Source organism: Rhea americana, unplaced genomic scaffold, assembly GCF_003343005.1.
Source record: "Rhea americana isolate MKP2758 unplaced genomic scaffold, rheAme1 scaffold_60, whole genome shotgun sequence".
In the NCBI taxonomy this organism is placed as follows: Eukaryota; Metazoa; Chordata; class Aves; order Rheiformes; family Rheidae; genus Rhea; species Rhea americana.
Window position 1 is genome coordinate 2060703 of NW_028186757.1, and position 19900 is coordinate 2080602.

The 19900-nt window shown below is 36.7% G+C and overlaps 1 protein-coding gene across 2 annotated transcripts in view; it reads right to left on the bottom strand.

The window, feature by feature from the left end:
* The window catches only part of TLL1 (tolloid like 1), a 136599-nt gene that overhangs the window by 55028 nt on the left and 61671 nt on the right, over positions 1-19900 (bottom strand). The window contains exons 4-7 of one of the 2 annotated variants that reach the window (XM_085319822.1): positions 18541-18693; positions 16057-16174; positions 4719-4897; positions 2876-2981 (exon numbers count right to left, since the gene is read on the bottom strand). In XM_085319822.1, the coding sequence (XP_085175948.1) occupies positions 2876-2981; positions 4719-4897; positions 16057-16174; positions 18541-18693 (556 nt within the window). Of the gene's footprint in view, positions 1-2862; positions 2982-4718; positions 4898-16056; positions 16175-18540; positions 18694-19900 lie in introns of those variants that run through there. The other variant, XM_085319824.1, reaches the window with a different exon arrangement.

Consider the following 19900-nt stretch of genomic DNA (forward strand, 5'->3'; position numbering starts at 1 on the left):
AAGGTAAAACACAGAACTTCAAATACAGAAAACAAGTCAACAAAATTTAGCAGGCTAGAACACCTAACACAGTATTATTCAAAAAGACTCTTCCTTCAATATATCAATTAACATATCAGCTTTTATAGTTGTTTTAGACAACAGCAGAGAAATCTCTCATTACAATTTAGATTACACAAGGAAAAGGCACTGCTGCAGCTCAGCTCTTGCTACACTGAAAAAATGAATTATAAAATGATATAAAAAAGAACATTTAAATAAGGCCCTATCATGAAATTCTTAATGACAAAGTTCCTATTTCTAACGAAGTTTTAAAGAAGTCTTAAAGTCTGACTTACACGTGTAAAAGCAGGTAAATTCAGTTACGTTTGCCAATCCTCTGTGAAGTCATCCAATAGTGTCAAGGCACTTCCATATTTTTGTGGAAGTTTTTTCTAACATAAAATCATTCTTCTTTCATGGGTTAAAATAGGTCTTATTCTATTCTAGCCATTACTGCTTTTGAAAAATAAATGTCATTTTGCCAATCTCCGCTTGCTTTGCAACAATATACATCAACTTATCACAAGTGAGTTCAGTAACATTTACTCTAAATGACTAAGTGTAATAAACTTTCTCCAAATGTATAGTTTTATTCAAAATTTCCCCAAATTGAAATATTGAGTCTTAAATTTTAGAAGAACATACTAAAAAGAGTTTTAATAGTATGCTATAGAGTTTGAAACCCTTTGAAACACCAATAAAATGCCAGTTAACAGATGAATACAGTTCTGTGTTCTCTTGATCTTTTTAATTTTTGTACTTCTAGAGCTTATAGTGAAAACTAAAATTGCTGTTTTCAGTACGAGGAGATAATATGGGTTCAAAATAATAAATGAAAAATAAGAATCTTTGTAGTTGGGGATACTTTTTTAATAATATAGCCTTCTAAAAATGCTAATAAATGGACTATTTTGAGTAACAATAGTATACACTATTCTTTATCCAGTCACACTTCTTGTGGCTTCACTAGAAATTTTGCAAAAATGAATGATTTTAAGATGTTCCCCTAATGTAAACAGCAAAATAAACTACTGTAATTTTTAATTTCTAGAAATAAGGTACATTACTATTTCAGAAAAAAAGAGATATCAGCAAAGTGTAATTTTATTTTCCACTAAGTTGTGGTAGAACCTGAAACTGATGCTATTTTACTTTGAAAAATGTAAAACTAATCCTCTCTTAAATCCTTTAGCACCATTATAGTATAACCTTTAACRGGGGAATAATTTGTCACAGTTTTAATACAGCATGAATAATAATATTATGTGTGATTAGAACTTTATGATGCTTTGTAATTTCTGCTACTTATCCTGTTGAATAAAGTCTAACAATTAATATTTGGCAATATTCCATATTGAACTTGACTCATGCTTTCAAGATAAATCAATGCAAATCAATACATGATCTCAAGGGACTGCTGGTGGTTTGCAACCTTGGGGCAGGGAACACCTACTCATGGCACTATCTGTTTTTGCCAGCTTGGAAAGTGGTGAAATCAGGACCCAAAACACAAATAATCCTGTTGTCGTCATTGCCCTAGGACTCTGAGAGGTTCCACCTTGTTAAATTACTCTATTTCAGAGAGGTTCTTATAATCTCTTCCTTAAGGTAATATGTCGATAAATAGATTAAGTGATATGACTAACATCTGCCTCATGTGGCTCACTCCCATGCTTTTCTGGGGTGAATTACGTGCATGCTGAATGCATTTTTGGGAGAATTTTTTTTTAATAACAACAATTTATATTAGAAAGAAAAAGCTTAAGAAATACGTTTTATGCTTGTAACAAGGGCTGTTGAGACTTCTGGTGGTCCTTAGTTTATTTCAGAGTCTCAAATTGTCCACAGAAAGTCTATTTTAAGTCTAAAAAACTTATACTTCTGTTACAATATACATGACTTTCATCACCATAACATTTTTGCCTTAAAAACATAAAATTGGATGAGAAGCAGATAAGCACATCACTTTCCAGACAAATTCTACTCTAATACAGTTTTTAAATTTACATTACTCTGACGGTATTTTTATAGAGTAATTAGCTGCACTGTAACCTGGTACAAAATAGGAGTACTATGTAGAAGACTTCTGCTTCACTTGGACTAACGTCCAGAGTAGGTCTAGCCTAGGGGAACAGCTGGCTGTACAGCTCCCCACATCTGTACAAAGTTTCGCAGCAAGCCCTGCGTGGGCTAACACAGAGTTGAGAATGGGTCAGCCCAAAATAGGCCACAGGAAAAACGGCAGAACTCTTTATTATATGGTTTTGATGGCAACAACCTGCACAAGCAATACAAAAGATGCTCCACTGCTGTCCTAAATAGTTGACTACAGCCCTCTGCAAATATTGTGATTTAAATGGTAGATTTTCTTAATATCATAAACTGTTCTATCCACATAACCGTAGTTACTCAAACTTTATGCAAAGTAGATTTTTCTCTAAGAGAACAGATCTTACACATAAAATGTCTAACAATTTCACTCATTTGATTTTTCTAAATTCTAATTTTAGCAGAAATATTACCCAAAAAAGTAATCATTATGAAATGATGTTTCCAAGTTATCTTGACTTAAAATCTGAAGAACTGAAGAAAAATTAAAAAGGTTACACTGGAACCAAGCACCATAAGAAGCAAGCAATGTCTTCAAGAATTTAACTAAATTATTCTGTAAGGTCTGACTTAAAATAAGCTGTGCTTTGACTGCTGTAAAAATACTGTGTAGCACGAGAGTACTTTTAAGATGCTATGGAATAGTTAAAAAAAAAGTATAGTTTTTAGTATTCACAGAGAAGAATAGAATTAAAAGTCAAAAGGTATAACCTGAGACTCCAACCTTGAGAAGGTGTTCCTGGCATAGTGCATAATGCTGTCAAAGTCATATGGTTCCCCAAGGGAATTCACCTCTCCGGGCTCCATCTTCAAGAAGTTGTATTCCTGACCTACGGATGATTGATAATTTACAGTTTGTCATGTCTCTTTTTGTTAAGAATAGGGAAAAAAATAAAATCAAAAATCCTAAAAAAAAAAAACATTCACTGGCATTCATAAATCTTAGTCAGTGTAACTGTGCGCTTTTATTAATCAGGAGAGTAAAGACATTTTCCAAAACCCTCGTCAAACACCTATATTTGGCATTCAGAAAGAGCATTCTAACTCACTTAGCTCACATGAAGGTCCCATACCTTACACTATGCTCCCCAAAATTTACTGTCTTGTTCCTTAATCTAGTGGCAARGGGGAAATCCATTCCACAGCCAACACTCCAGAAGCCTGCTCAGTGCAGGTTGGATACTGAAGTGACTTTGCTTCAAAGGCTACTCTCGGAGTTTCCACATACCAACAACTACTCATAYTCAAAAGCCCAGCTGTAACAATGGGAAAATAAGTGGAACAAAGAATAATTCGCTCATAATTCCAGTCAAAAACTCCCTAATGCCCTAATCAGCATATATATGGATGCAAAGCACCCCTTACTCCAACTCATATTCATACTTGTGTCTTACAAAAGAAAAATAGCACTAGCATTATTTCTGTAATAAGTGAACCAGAACCAGGTACTATGGTGGTCCTGACCTCCTGATCTCATTTAGCAATCCTCAAGCTGACACCACACTCCAGGAAACAATTTTAGCCAGAAACTAGAGAAGACTGCAAGGAGAAAGCAGGAGGCAGAGAACGGCACGCCAGCTCATTTCCCCCATGGCAGCAAAAGCCGAGGAGCAGAGCATGCATAGCACGAGCCCCCAYCACAACACAGCACAGGGACACTAGAGCAAATGCTTGGAGGCATCTAGACCAGAGACTCGTGTGAGTGTTTATCAGCTGCTAGTCTTCTTCAAAGCCCTGCTTGAGGTGGCAAAGATTCATTGCATCTCCAATCCATTTTGTTTAAACATTTTTTCAGAGTAAACAAACAAACAAAAAAAAATCCTCCAAACTATAGTAGGACATTTTCTGACTTTACCCTTTCTTGAACAGACAATGCCCAAGATCAGCATTTCACAAAGGCTGTGTGCATTTATGGCATACCAAAGGAAATATTCCTTGTTTCCCGCCACCTTGCCCACAAGACACACAGATGGGCACAACTTCTAGACTTCCAAAGAGACAACAGTCACAATTTCAAGCTCTTAAGTTCCTCAGATACTTTGTCTTAAAGTAAGATGCCACTGGCTAAAATTGCAAGCTCTGCAGGGAATCAGTGATTTGGAAACCCTGTGGACCCACCCTTGTCACAGATTCAAAGCATTCAGCTTTCTTTCCAGATCTAAACCTCTTGGACAGCTATACAAGTATTTACATGTTTCTACTTATCATTCGGTAAAGATCACGAAAGAAAGGTGTTCTCTCAACCACATAAATATGACTTAAAAAAAAAAAAAAAAAAGGAGCAATGATTTCCCTCAGTTTTGGAATACAATGACTATTTTTCTCCTTCCAGTCAATACTATTTATTGGTTGGCTACTTGGCCAGATGTCTTCACTTCAGAAAATACCATATTTTAATTGTAGTATTATATTTGTGAGTCAGCTTGAGATCAGCCTAGGTAACTAGAATGAAAGAGAAGCAAATGTTTGTTTCAGCTATTGTTATACAGGGTTCARTTTTGATAAGGAACTCCAGGAGACAAAAGAAACTGGCTTTTTTTTYCAAAGTATTTATCAGAATTTCTCACCAGGCTGGATGTTTTCTCTAATGATGGTGACATGGTCATCTCGGTCTGGCCGCGTATGTTCATGCCAAAAGCCTATCACATGACCCAGTTCATGGACAACTATACCAAATTTATCACAGTTTTTGCCAATAGATATAGCCTGAGGACCATTTCCTCTTCGACCTACATAAGAACAGCATCTGTAATTAAAACACAAACAGATGAAGCTTTTCATACATACCACTATAAACCATATAGGAAATCCAGTTAAAGTTCGTTGGGGGACAAAGTGTTTTAAAAACAATCAGCAGAACAATACATTGTACAATTTATTCAGTCTCACTTACAAGCCAATAAATTGACTTCGAGCCAAGGACTGTCTATGAACTGCTAGTTATGATCAACAGAATTGTCACTCGTAGCATCATGRTTTCCGAAAGACAGAGGACCTTCTCTTCACCCAAAGAATCAATAAAACTAAAGTTAACTACGATTACTACTTCTTCCTTGTATGCACATTACTGCTTTCCCGCACGGTTGCCTTGCACATTCAACAGATGCGTGCAGGCAAAACTGGAAGCAGTAAGCAGAGACATGGTTTCTTTGTGCCATACTTGTTAYAGGTCTTGACAGAACTCACCAGACTCATTACCGTTCTATTCTGATTACTGATTAGATATTTGCTTTATTTTGATCTGAAAAAAAAAATCGCCCTACTTCATTAATTCTATTTATAAAATTAGTAGAAATGATGCAAGGGAAAGGGTAGCTCTTTAAAAGATTCACTTAGCATAGGCAAGCATAAAGATGAAAATACAGAAAAAAGATAATCTGAATGAAACAAATTCCTGTGATGCCACTGTGCAATCCCTGCTCATTCTGTTTTTCTGGTTACGGGTGATACACAAYGTAATCTGCAACAACTGTAGTTTTAATATTAGGAGGCTAAATTTCTCTGCAGATCAGTGAACCGTTTCTTTTCCCACTCTTGTTTTCTTGCAATAGGAACCTTAGTCCTGGAAAGGCATATTTTCACGGTGGGGGTGGGGGAGGGGGGAAGAGGCTGCCTCACACAAGACTGCTCTCATGTTTCATTCCTGTTTCACTGTGCTTTCATGATTCCAATGTAAACTTATGGAACAGAGATGCCCTTTTCARCATTCATACTGTCAGCATTTATCTGAGATGTCTACTTTTTGGTTAGAAAAGAAGTCTGCTGACGATGCTAGCAGAAGGAGAGAAGGGCGAGCAAAGCAAATCTTAGAGAAATGGAAAACAATTTTCATTTTAGTAAACTGATTCTCTGTACCCTCTGCAGATCTTAAGAATTTCAAGACAGCATTATATGCTTTAGTAAGAGATTAATTCCCCATTTCTGCTCTGTAATTCCACCGTCTGCCAGGAAGAGCACATTAACACCCTCTCCTTCCACCTTACTTGCTTTGCTTTTTTGTTTTTTTTAAAGCAGATTTGCTGATGCAACATTTATATAGTAAACATAGTAAAATACAACTGGTCCTTGAGGAGGTTGATGCTAGTGTGGCACACGATCCTATCCTTCACCTGCCTCCGTGKCAGCTTCATGAGAGCAACAGCAAAGGCAGATAACGTTCTACAGATGTCAACACTTGCTTCTTTCTACCTTTCACCTTTTTGTAGTGGCAAAGGGGTTTTCAGTTGTTTGGATACTTGGCTGGTGAGTCAGTCTTGGTTGTTCTTTATTAATTTGTCTAATACAGCTAGAATTCACTGAATGTGAAGATCAGACAAATATAGCCATGGCAATTTATCTCATAACACCTGTCCTCAGTAAGCATACACTGCTTTTGCACTGATAGTTGAAATCAAGGATGGACATGCCAAGAAAAATGATAGCAATAATTTAAAATTATAAAGGCCACACAATTTATTTTATTCAGAAAGTGTTATTTTAACTACTTGGGAGGGCTATATCAAAAATTTTGAAGTTATCTTGAAAATACTATCAGGAAAATTACTGCTCACATTACAATCATTCCTCACTATCTCTACTGTTTCTCAAACATTCCTGCTCTCAAAATAAGTTAACTCTTACCCTTCTTCAGGTAGCTTCATGAAAAAGTGTGAATCACCATTCCTTAGGTCACAGTAYAGAATTGGGCTCAGTGCTCCAGCTCTAACTTTGCAGTACTGTTTTTTCACATACTAGATTAGCTTCTTGAATTGTCTTCTAATGATTTCCTATGACAGCTCTTTTCAAAGGAGGCACATAAAAACAAAGGCAACCTAAACTCCATGCCTGTGCCATTCTCGATGTTCCAGGTTTATGCGCCACCACACTACTCTGGAGCAAAAGAAACTAAAGAACACCTGTATATTTCCAGTATTTACAATACACATACAGTGTAGAAATAGTTATAAGCACTGATATAAATAATATTAGTAGAAATACTGTAAGATGCGCTCTAAAAATACAGCATAAATGACCAAAAGGAACAACAGATAGCAGAAATAAAGTTAGAATAAAATTTGAGAGTAGTAATACCATTTTATCTCATGATTCCACAGTGGATTTCACCTTTGCACCGGACATGCTGACATGGCTGTACTTAACATATTTTTCAGACTACATGTTTGCAGAATAAATATTATGTCTACAGTGAATGTGCAAACACAATTAAAGCACTACAGGTACTTCCAAGATCCATTTTACCTAGGTGTTTATCTTTTGCTGGTCACTCAAACATTTGAATATCTTTCTAATATTCTAATAATGAATATCTTTTGTAACATAATTAAAGCAGTACAGCTATTTCCAAGATCCATTTTACCTAGGTGTTTATCTTTTACTGGTCACTCAAACATTTGAATACCTTTCTAATGGGAAATAAAGAAATTAGCACGGTTCATACTCTGTTATTCATTCATTCTCAGTTCGAGGAGAAAAACGTTTGTAAAAGAATAGCTTAGATCTGTAAGTTAAGTCTTTTATAAATCATTGGTCCTTATCCTTGAATACTTTGAGGAAAGGACAAAGATGTGGAATTTGCTTCAGCTCTCTACAGGAAGCCATCRTAGAACACACAGAAATTGATCAGAYGAAAGAAAACATCTGTGAAAACATGCTAACATTTCCACACTAGTTAGACTTAATTAATGATCTAGGGCTTCCTACCTATGTTAAGGTCATGTACATTATAGTAACTATGTAATAACAGCCTAAACTTGTGCAAAGAGACAAAATGTACTGTCAATACTTTATGGTACTTAAGAATAGAGGAGCATAAGCAGCATGTTATCAGTGAAAATGTACACCATAGACTACTAGATGTGGATGAAATTCTATTGATTTTCAAAAACACTTTTGCAAATCCCATGAGACTTTGCAGAAACATAAGACCATGGGATAATTCACACTGGARGAGACCTCAGGAGGTCTCTAGCCCAACCTGCTGCTCAAAGCAAGGTCAGATATGAGGTCAGACCAGGCTGCTGAGGGCTTTATCCAGTCAGGTCTCGCAAACTTCCAAGGATGACAACTGCACAACCTCCCTGGGCAACCTGCTTCACCATGGGTGTTTCCCACAGTGAAAGAATTCCCTACACCCAGGCTGAATCTCTTATTTCAGCTTATCCCCACTGCTTTGTGTCACCTGACCATGTATCACTAGGACAAACCTGTCTCCATCTTCTCAATCTCAATGYCCCCTCCAGTGTCAGGAGGCTGCTGCTGTGTGGTTTCTCCGAAGCTGCCTCTTTCCCTGACTGAACAAGCCCATGTCCCACAGCTTATCCTCACACAGCAAGTGCTCCAAATCCTGATCATCCAGGTAATCCTCTACTGAAGTGACTCTAAGTTATGGATGTCTTCTTGTACTGGGAGCCCAAGATTGGACACAGTATGTAGACATGATCTAATAAGCGCTGAGTAAACAGAAATGATTACTTCCCACGATTATTGCACTGCACTCCTGCTTCATTCAGCCTCAGATATTGCTGGCCACCTTCGCTGCCAGGGCACACTGCCAGTTCATGCTCAGCTTGCTGCCCCCCCCAGGTCCTCCTCTGCAGAGCTGCTCCCCAGCCAGCCCCTCCGCAGCCTGTCATGCTGCCAAGGGTCCTTTCTTCCCAGAGGCAGGGCCCCACATTTGCCTTTGCTGAATTTTATAAGGTTCCTGCTGGCCCTTTCCTCTAGCCTGTCCAGACTGCCCTGGACTGCAGCCCCTCCTATCAGCCAATCCTCCCAGTTTGGTGTCATGTACTTCTGTCAGGTTTGCAGATATCACCACCTCCTCCAGGGTCAGTGATAAGGATGTTATCCAGGACAGGTCCCAAGAAAGATGCTTGCAGTACTCCACTCATCACTACCATGCAGGCAGGGTCACTAACCCACTAACCACAAAGCTTCACTGGCTGGTTGGACTTGGAGGATTTTTTTTTTTTTAAACCTTATTGTTTATCCATCCAGAATCCTGGAAACATTTGCAAGAACTCAAAATCTTTAACCTTCGATACAATCTAATTACAACACACATAGCTGCAGCATAACAGGTTACTAAGAATACGCTGATGATAATTACACAATTATGAAAAGTGAAAACAAATCTTTTAGTTTATAACAGGTTAAACACTTTTGCTGAGTCTTCAAGTTTACAACCATRTGGAACCACTACAGTGAATAACTGTGATGCAGAATTAAAGACTGTCAATCAATATTTACGGTTTAAATCAATATAGTACTAAGAGTGTAGGCTGTAGAATATTTAAGTACATTAAAACTATTGAAAATATATTGTTATTCACTTCATATGCACTCCATRTTTTAATTAGAAAAAATATAGTTGGTGGATTAAAAATGTCCATAGGTTTCCAAAAAAAAATTTTCTACTGTGGTACTTTGAAGAAATGGGATGGAGAAAAATGAAAGTGAAAAATAATAAACTTTTGTTCAACTACCCACTATGATTGTCTACAGCTATGCTCTTCTTAACACTAGTGACTATAAAAGCAAAAACAAAAAGAATTTAACTGCAATCTGTCTCCTCCTTTCCTTTTTACTTTATTTTGACCAAAAGAATTTGTGTAACCTTTTAAAATTATGCACTGCCACTTTGAGAAGCTCAGGTAATAGCTGTACAGTGATGGCAGTACAAAATGGCTAGTACAGGACATTGTTACCACAAAACAAWTTCTTGTTATGAAAGTATATGAATTTGTTAAACACCAAATCATCCATTTTACAAAAATGCCAATTGCCAATACCAAGAATTTAACTTTTTTAAAAACATAGGTGCAAAAGATCACCTCTGGAAGCATTAGGTGTTATTTCATAAATCAGATAGATTAAGTGTTTTCAAAGATAATTTGCCATTTTTAATTTTTACTCACAAAATCAAAAGTTGGGCATTTTCAAATTTAAATAGYGATTTTGGGTACCTGAGCTGGCATGTTTGAAAGATGTTTTATTTCTGGAAGAAAAAACTAACTACAGTCTTGAAGAGGTATCTCTTCACTTTCTTCTTCTGACACTGAACACCTAAAACCCAACATATTTAGAATTACTAATCGTTTTTTAAATGCTGGCTTGAATATCTCTTGCCCTGCTGTCTATACTCATAGGCATACATGCACACTGACAGAATGCTCATCTGTTAGTACGAATTTCAGAAGATAATTTTGTATTTGCATGTGAAGTTAAACTGCAAAYCATCTATGTTTAGAAAGAATACAGGCTTATTTAAAAACAAGCAAACAAATGCCCAGCTGAATATAGCAGTTTCCKTACATTGGTTACTTGCTTTCAGGTACCTCATAGAAATTAGACAAATTTCTTGACTATATTTCAGTGAAAATTAGAAGCCACCAATGAACACKGAGTCTTAAAATAGCAGCAGTATGCACTGATAGAGGGTCATCAGGATTTGCTAGGTTGAGTGACCTGCCAAGCACATCAGATTCATCCAATTAAGCTACAAGATTCAAATCACTTCAACAACTGCCCTGAGTCAAAYGGTAAGGAAGACTAAAATAAATGAATCTGTGAAATAAATTAAATTGTAATATCTTGAGTTTGACAATATTCCCAGGTGTGTTTGGCACAAGGCCAGGACTTCCTTGTAGTGTGTGAGCACTTGTTATCCTCCTTAAATTGAGTCAACTGGCAGACTTTAAAGCTCCTGGATCTCTTTAATCTTTATTGCACCAGACAGCAGTTGAGACAGTAACTATTTATGAATCTCTAATTCCATTTAATCAGTCCAGCTGATCGATGATGTTGAGCAAAGAGAAACAACAGACAGGGAGAAAGTGAAATGACTAGAACAATGCATTCATTCTTTTGAGTAATAATATTTCACAGCTACTGTCTAAAACCCTCTTAAATCAATATGAAGGAAAAGAGAATCAAGTGGGGTCAATGCTGCACATTTTACAAAAGCTGCACTCCTCAAAATGTGACAATATAAAGTTTCTTACAGAACATCATCATCAGCTTGCCATGGCAGCAGCTACATGCAGATATGGATGAAAAAAATGTGCAGAACTTTATAAACCTACTAGGACTAAATATTGTCACCTCCAGGTTACATAAAAGAAAAGAAAACATCTCACAAAATTGGTGAATAAAATCTCACTGTAGAAATAAGATTTAAAAATCTATTTTTTTGTGTGAGAAAAAGCCTCTTTCAATCGCAAACCTAACTCTGTATAAAAATAGATTTTTGGCCTATTACCCAGCTTGGTGAATTTGTTTATTATCAGGGATCAATACAGTGGCCAAACATTACAACTTGCTGTCCTGAAAGGATCTGGCTCCGATGGTAGCTATTGCTTCTTCACTGGCTCACTGGAGATGATCGTCTCAATATTACCAAGAACGGAATGAATCCCGTTCCTCAGTTGACAGGTCCCCATCGCAGTGTATTAACATAAATCATCCTCACAAACTTCAATTTATGTTAGTATCTTTGGCTGTAGACCATGGCAGCTGAACAGGAGACCTATCACCTATGCTGCAACCCTTGCCACCAGCAGAGTGGCAGTGCTGATTGCCAAGGGCAATAAGAACACGAGCAGCTACCACCTGACAGCATGAATCAGCTCTAATGCCACAGATTAATAAAACTCAACTTCTTTTCATTCCACAAAATGTTCCTTTYGGAACAGATAGTCCTTTTTTTAAAGCTAAGGAACACTACAAAAGTATACCTTGGGCAAGCAATTTACCTTTTTCACTGACTTCAAGAACTTGTATGTTAAGTAGACATCACARACTAGTAAGTTCAAAAACTGTTAAAATGTTCAGAAGCTGTTCAGTCTACAATGTTTGGAGAAGCACATGAAAGAGATTTGACTTTTCTTTATCTCAGACAGCTTTGACAAATACTCATGCAAGTGGTAATCAGCAGTGATTGTAATAAGTCATGTAAAGTTTGTCATAAAAAGTACTTAAATCTTCTAGTGAAGAACAAAAATTGCCACAAAGTCAGATCAAAGGCACATTGAGATGCCAGAACAATAGGACTAATTGTTCTTTTTTAGTCTCGCTATATAAAAAGAGTTTGATCTTTTACTCAGTAATATTTTTTAAGAGCATGTGACTAGCAGCCATCGCAGTTTGCTGACTCCTTTTTTGGCTTTGCATAGAGAAATATACTGTGTCATCAGGCACTTTTGGTGTGATAGGAAGAAACATAAGCATAAAGAAGCAGTAGTGAACAAAGCATGTTTTGAACCTGTTTAGAGATTAAAGTTTTCTTGTCCTAATCTACTGGCTGCATAAATATTTGCTGTAGTGGATGCTAATAGCCATGCACACTGCTTTGGTAAAAGAATCATAAACACTATTCTCTTCATATTATATTCTTATTCTTACATCTGCAGCTGATGGGTGCAGACGACTATCGGGAATTATAGTTTCAAACTGCATAGTTAAGTGCTTCAGCTGTACTAAAAAACAGTATTTTAAAAGTTCTCAAAATCAGGTTAAATAAACAAGACATGATGAAAAATAATTGTAGTTTAAAACTACAGCTGATGAAATTAGTCTGATGGGAAGGAGGGATCCAGCTGCAGATGTAAAGCTTTTGGCATTCTTTCACATGAACGCCACACAAGCAAACTAGAGAACCCTGACACAAAGTGGAGTAAAAAGCTGGTTGGAATACTACACACAAAGTAAAAAAACCACTGTTAAAATAAAAGCAGAAAGTGAGTAGGATTCTGCAGGAGTTTGTCCTAGTCCAATGCTTTCCTTAAWAACCTGGATGATAGAGAATATGCTCATTAAATTTGCAGCCCTAGAATGGACTGCTAAATACCATGAAGGCAGTCTTAGAACTGAAAGCTATCTTTACAGACTGGAGATGAGAACTGACAAGGGAAATATGGCATTGTTCAGTGTCCTCAGATGTGCAAAATACTGCACATACAAGATAGGGAACTACTGACCACGTTGTAGTACTGTAGAAAGAATTTTGGAGCTTATTATGAATCACAAACTGACCAACCATGAGCTGAAAATAGCAGGCTGTTGAGAAACAGCACGATATAGTGTTTATGCACATAAGTGGAAGGACAAATGAATGAGCTCTAGCACTGGCTCAGCACAGTTAGACAAATACTTTCTAGTTTTGGGTTCTCAGTTTCAAGAAAGACATGGAATAGCTGGAAGTCTCAARGAGAAGAACAGTGACATGACTTCCMGGAAAAATTTAATGAAGTARGGGCTGTCTAGCCTAAAAGAAATATTTTAGTTATTACCAAAAATAATGCCCCACTTCTCTTACATTAAGAATATTGAAAGAACATATTCCCTAGGAGACTGAAGTATCCATTTTTGCAGATTTTTAGAATCAGATTAGGCAAGTATATAACAGCATAGGTATAGCTGTTTTAGGCATAAAATGCTCTTCTGAGATCCCTTGCAGTCCTATGGGTTTATGATAATAAAAACTTATCTCACTCATTGCCAACATGTAAACTCTCAACGTTACTAAACTCATGTGTCTGTCTCTGATAACTAGCTGCTGTATTTCAAATATTTTTTTTCACCACTGCCTGAGAYGAGTGCCCCATGAACTGCTACAAGGAGTAATGCATTATGCTTCTTCAAAATATCCCTAATGTTCGCAAAGGCTCAATAACACTCTGCATGCTGCTGTGTTAATGCTGTCATCTGAGACATCTGCAGATATTGCCACCTGAATTTCCACACATATGGCTATATTCACTTTGTTTCTTTAAATGCATTATGTTCTGATTTGGGTGCTTTTTGGAATAGGGTTTATCTTTTTGTTTTTAATTTGAACATAGTACAAATACATCTAAGTATATCTAAGTAYGATAGTGTCTCCCTCATTTGTGACTGTTAGCTGCTATGGTACTGCAAACAATGTGCTAACAAACTAACACAGCAGGGTGCTATGGGAAAGAACTGAGATTAATTTCACTGTGACTGGCCATGTGTTAGAAAGTGTTTGCAGATGGTTTGGTGTCACTTTTGTCTGTGTTCTTTCCATGGAAAATCCTGCATCAGCATTATATGTAAGTGGTTAGTGCATAGTAGTCCTTATTCACTCAGAAAAGGTACTATTTATCTGGCACTTGCTAAAATGGCTCATGGATACAGAATCCCCCCAAAAATCATTCAGCTGCTCCTTCTACTTAGCCTAGCTTTGTAATCATCAGCAGACTGTTCACTGCCATGCTTTTCCTTGTTCTTAATCTTAACCCTGTCACATTCCTCCCAAATTATTTGTAATTTCTAAATTACCCACCAATAAAACAACATTAAATGTAAAAGGMTAATGACAACTCTGGAGGTAGATACTGAGTGTATTTTAGCCTTCTGGTTAGAACTGGTTATAATCTATTCTTCATCCTAAAGTGACTTGATCTCACAAAGCATCAAYCAACCTTAGGAATACTGTTTTGGCTGCAGAGTTTTTCTGCAGTTTGGTTCTSGGAGCTTTGATGTAGAATTCACCTTTCATGAAACTGAGGTCTCTGCASATATCTCCACACTTTTCCAAAGGCACATAAAATCGTTTAGAACTTTCACAGTCTTCTATTTAAATGTGCACTGCTTTCTACATCTTCAACTGCAGGGAACCATCATTATTATCCTCTGCTGCTTATTTCTCTTCCAATTAGCTGTTAAAGTCACTGAAATTTATCTTATGGGTTGCATAGTTAACTATGGGCATGCTGGGCCTAAAGAGAAGCCCATTAATTTGGCACTGTTTCTAATAGGGGTCTTCAGCCCCCTATTAGCCTGCAGGAGCACAGGAGGGCACATGCATGCAAGCTTCCCCAGAACATGCTCCCAGATTCCAAGGATCTATGGCTCAGAGACTTTCCAAAGCAAAGGTGAGTCATTTCTTAAAATATTCTAGAAATGGGTTTTATTACATTGTCCTGTGCCTTCAAAAGGAGGCCACAGGTATTTTAAAGATATGCCTACACATAAGCTTATGGATTATAAAGAACATTCAGTTTCATACCTATGATGCAAAGAAGTTACAACTCTTCTTTGCATAATCCCATTCCATAAAAATTTAAAAATAGGCACGCAAAGTGCTCACTGATCAGAAAGTCAGCAAGAAAGAGCTGCTCTCTGCAGAGTCTACATTCTCAATAGGTGACTATCACAAGATAAATATTTCCACAAGTAATGCCCTTCTTGGAAAATGAAGGTGACACACACACAAGTTCATTAACTACTGTATAAAATTAAGAACCCTCAGTGGAATAAATAACTAGTGTAGCTGATTGAGGCATTTGGGAGTAGAAATATCTGAGGATGGAATACAGTGATTGACGGAAAACAGCACTAATGAATGAGAAAAACTGTTGTGTCCACTTTTACGTCTCAGTGACCTGGAAAAAGGAATGTGCAAAAAGGGCATGAATTTGCTGATTAAACAAACCTGGACAAGGACAGTCAATATAAGAGTCAAAATTCAGAACAAGCAAGCTGGAAAAGGAATATGGGTAAGTGTCCATATGTAATTCAACAGTGAATACGTGACATGGAGAAAGCTAAGAATAAACTATAAGCCTGAAATACTTTTACATCAAGATTTGTAAATACTGAAAGCACCACAAAAAGCCAAATATGAAGAATCTTATATATGTGTGTGTATATTGCAAGACAATTTTATCCAGCAACATACAAAAGAGGGAGAACTTCAAAAAACCTTCTATACATATTGCATATTTCCTAAAAGGCCAAAGATAGAGACTGACTACTAATAATTTAAAGCCAAGTTGAATACACATGATTTGAATATATTAACTATCTACTCAATTCTGTGCCTGCAAAGAAGAGAAACATGGCCTAACGGTGAAAGCACAAATATCTGTTAACATATATACTTACCCACAAGGCCTGTATGTAAATACAATATAACTTTCTTCATCACTTCGTTCAATAAATGTTACACACGTGTACTTTTCCCAGTGCCGCATAGCCTGTTTGAACATTGCGCGCTGGCTGCCTGAAAGAATTGTAGGACATGAAATAAGTGTTTTTTTTTTAAAAAAAAAAAAAAAAAACCTGCATCTTGTTCCATAAGATCAGATTTTAATATTGAGAATATGAATCTGGAAGGAATCGGTAGATCTTGAAGACCTGTCCCCTGGCAGTCCCAAGTGTCACCAAGCATGTCTTTATTCTTTTATATCCCATATAAAGGGATACTCAGATCATCAGCTCGCCAGAGCATCTTTCCCTGCAAGGGACTGATACTGCCTGACACACTCTAGCAACCATAAAATTAGCAATAAAGAATACAGCTATGTTACACCAGAGGAAGGCAGCAGAAATCAAGTGTTGCCTAAGTCCTCGCATTAGCATAATATGTTAAGCAATTTTCTCAGGTTGAAGTTATGAAGTGGACTATGCCTAATAGAAAAAAAAAAAAAAAAAAAAAAACAAATCAAGAATCCCTGGTTCCTACCTATCTAGTCTGAAAACAAACAAAAAAATAAAAAACCTCTTTTTTCAAATCTGGAGACCTTTAAGGCATGTAAACAGGCATATCAGCTATCTGATTTTTAATAATGCTATCTTAAGTAAGAACTAATCTCCACTTCTTGAGGCCAAAATCATTCAAAAATCAAATGATCTTCCAAAGAAGGGGAAATTCTTGATTTGATAAAGTATTAAATATACCTAAAGATTTGCTTTTAAAATGGGAAACATACTCAAAACACAAAACTATATTCTAGATGCAGAAACAGCCAGGCTAGCTCTCACTCCAACAGCTAAAGCTAGTTAGGCATGCTGGCTGTGCATCAGATACTTCAAGTACTGCAGCAATGYAATGTTATCGTCTGGAAAAAGACGGGGCGTATTTTAGTTGGAGGCAGTACCTGAGAAAATAGCTTCCAAACTGGAAATCTAAAGAGCTGTACTACTTTGCGTGAACTTGCCAGCAGAGGTGCACCTGCTGTGCGCTCCTTTGCATGCTGTACACGTTTCAGCAGCGGGTAGAGAGTCTACCAAAACTCTGAACAGCTACTGCAAGTCCTGGAGACCAAAGAGATTTTGAAAAGTTCTCAGTAGTAGCTTAAGATTTCTCCCATTGGAAATGGTAAAAATGCCATTGGAAGTGGTAAAACAGGGAGAAGAGTCAGCTATACACACAACATTTTTGAAAATTTCACACTTAAGCTCTCTTGCAGGAAGCCGGTGCCTTTCCTCACACCATGTGCAGGCCCTGATCAAAGAGTAAGAGATGAACAGCCAAATCACTGTCCATACCACTAGACTCTCAGGTTTTCTGAAAAGCTGCCAACAAGACTGAAAACCAGTGTCAGTTACAGTAATATTCTGTTAAAAACTTAAACAAAGAAAAACCTTTCAAAGTTCATAAAAGGTAGTGAGTTAGAATCATGTCAGGATCCCGATAATTAAAGGTTATTTCATCCCATCTTGCCCATTTCTTTTATCTTTTAGTAATATTTGCCAGGTTTTAGAATTTATCTTTCGTTATGAAAAAGGTAAAAGTGTTCAACATGATACACTTAAATTTAGTTTACTGCTGTTATTTCAAAAGACAGTAATCCTAAAGCAAAGGTCACATTTGGAATAGTACTATATAAATACTGACACTAGAAGTTTACAGTAAGTACAAGTTTGGAAGCAATGACTGCTTTCTCTGTGTGTGTACACAGATGCACAAAAAGCACAAATAAGTGTTTGACCATTTCTTTTGGTTTCCTGCATCATTCCAGTGCATGATAAGATACATGTTATTGCTTGTTTTTCCCCATCTGTCTTCGCTTTTTTTCTCTTTTTATTTTAAATTACCCCTTGCATCCACATTGATCCATCTACATTTTGCAGGGAAAAGAAATGTTTTATACTTTTGCCAGTTTTCCACTAAAAATTACATTTATTTTGAAGTCAGTCTTTCCCTCAACATATATAGCATTTATGTGCATCCACGTGAAAACAAAACTGAGGAATTACAAAACAGTTTTAGGTCAGTTTGCTGACTGAAATCAGTTCAGCAGAGTACATTTCACATCAGTCAAATCAGTAATAGTCTTGTACTAAATACTCTACATTTTTTTAAAACAGATTTCATGACATTGTTAGTTCASCCTCTTGAAAACAAACATGCAATAAGAAACACTAGACAATGAAAAACAGTCTCTCCTATCTGAAACATAGTTATATATTTTTATTATTAGAGCTCACCTTTGGGACCAATTTTCTAAAATATGACTAATTTTCTGAACAGATGTAGTTCAGGCCTGATCTACCAGAAATCTTTCTATTGACTTTCACAGATTCTGCTCAAAATAAATAAGTTTTAAAAATCATTATCTTTCTTTTCCAAAGCATAAAGCTTACCAGTAAAATTTCCTCCTATTACATATGGAATGACACCCCCTGGCCATATTCTTTCTGTTCGTGATGTAGCAGCTCTGGGAAATCGGTTTTTCTCATTTTTCCCTGAGAATTTTACAGTTGCTCTTCCTTTAGATGTATTATTTTGCTCAAAGCCTGTAATGAAACACTGTATTAAAACACTGAATGAGATCTCTCACACACACACAAAAAAAAAATTAAGAGAACAATTATTTTGCATCAGGTCAAAGATATTATGTTTATGTCCTTTAAAAAAAAATAGAACACTGCAGTTACACAAAGCCTACCACTACATGGTTTTCCTGGAACTCCTTGTAATGGAGTCTAAATCTTCCTTTTTTCAAATGTATATGCAATGACAACTTCTACATAAACTTATTATCTTAAGGAGACATTTGTGTGCCTAACTGCCTCTAATTTTTCTCATTTAATAACAAAATCATTCTTTAAATTTCCATATACATACAATAGATGACATTACCTGTTTTTGTTTGGAGATTTTGTGGGTTTTTTGTTTAAAAAAAAAAAAAAAAAAAAAAAAAAAAAAAAAACTTTGTTTTTCCAGCAAAGAAAAGGACTTTGGACAGACCTAAACTAACACAGTCAAGGTATTCACAGTCCCTTTCATTCTTATTGCAGGATTTGGGTAAAAAACAAGTGCATAACTATCCACACAGAAATGGACAATAAAGACATCCTGCAACTATTAGTCAGTCTTGTAAACTGAATTATCAGGAAAAAAAGAAATTATTGGCAAAGGTAAGTAGCATAAATATAGATAAGTCAGAAAAGTCATTTCTTCTACTGATCTTCATCTGTAGCTATTGGCAGTAGATATAGCATTTCCAGACAGAAATGAGCTTTTTGAACCCTATTACAAATGGCTTAAATTGCCTTACAAGACCTAAAAAACATACTACTGTGAGAGATATTATCCATCCTTCTTCATGTTACAGGTAAATCTCTTCATAGTCAGCTGAAACGTACTGTGACAACAGAACAGAATAAGGACAGATGGGCAAGGACTTGCATACCATGATATGGTTAGCTGTCTTCTGAAACAGTTGCTAAATCAGCATGGACAACCATGGCAGCTGATTCAAATAGATCACTTGCAAAGGGAGCCAACAAGTCTTACTCAGAAGGGCTGAGTTATTCCTCATTGAATTAGTACCTTCCCCCATGAGTACCCCCACTGATATTAATTCAACTTAAGTGTTAACAGGCATATCAGGCTATGCCGTAAGGAGGAGGGAGGATTCCAGGGCAGGAGCATGGCACAGTATCTTGGCCCAGGTTCATGGCTGGGAGAGAAGCAGAAAGAAGGAACCAGAGCAAAAGA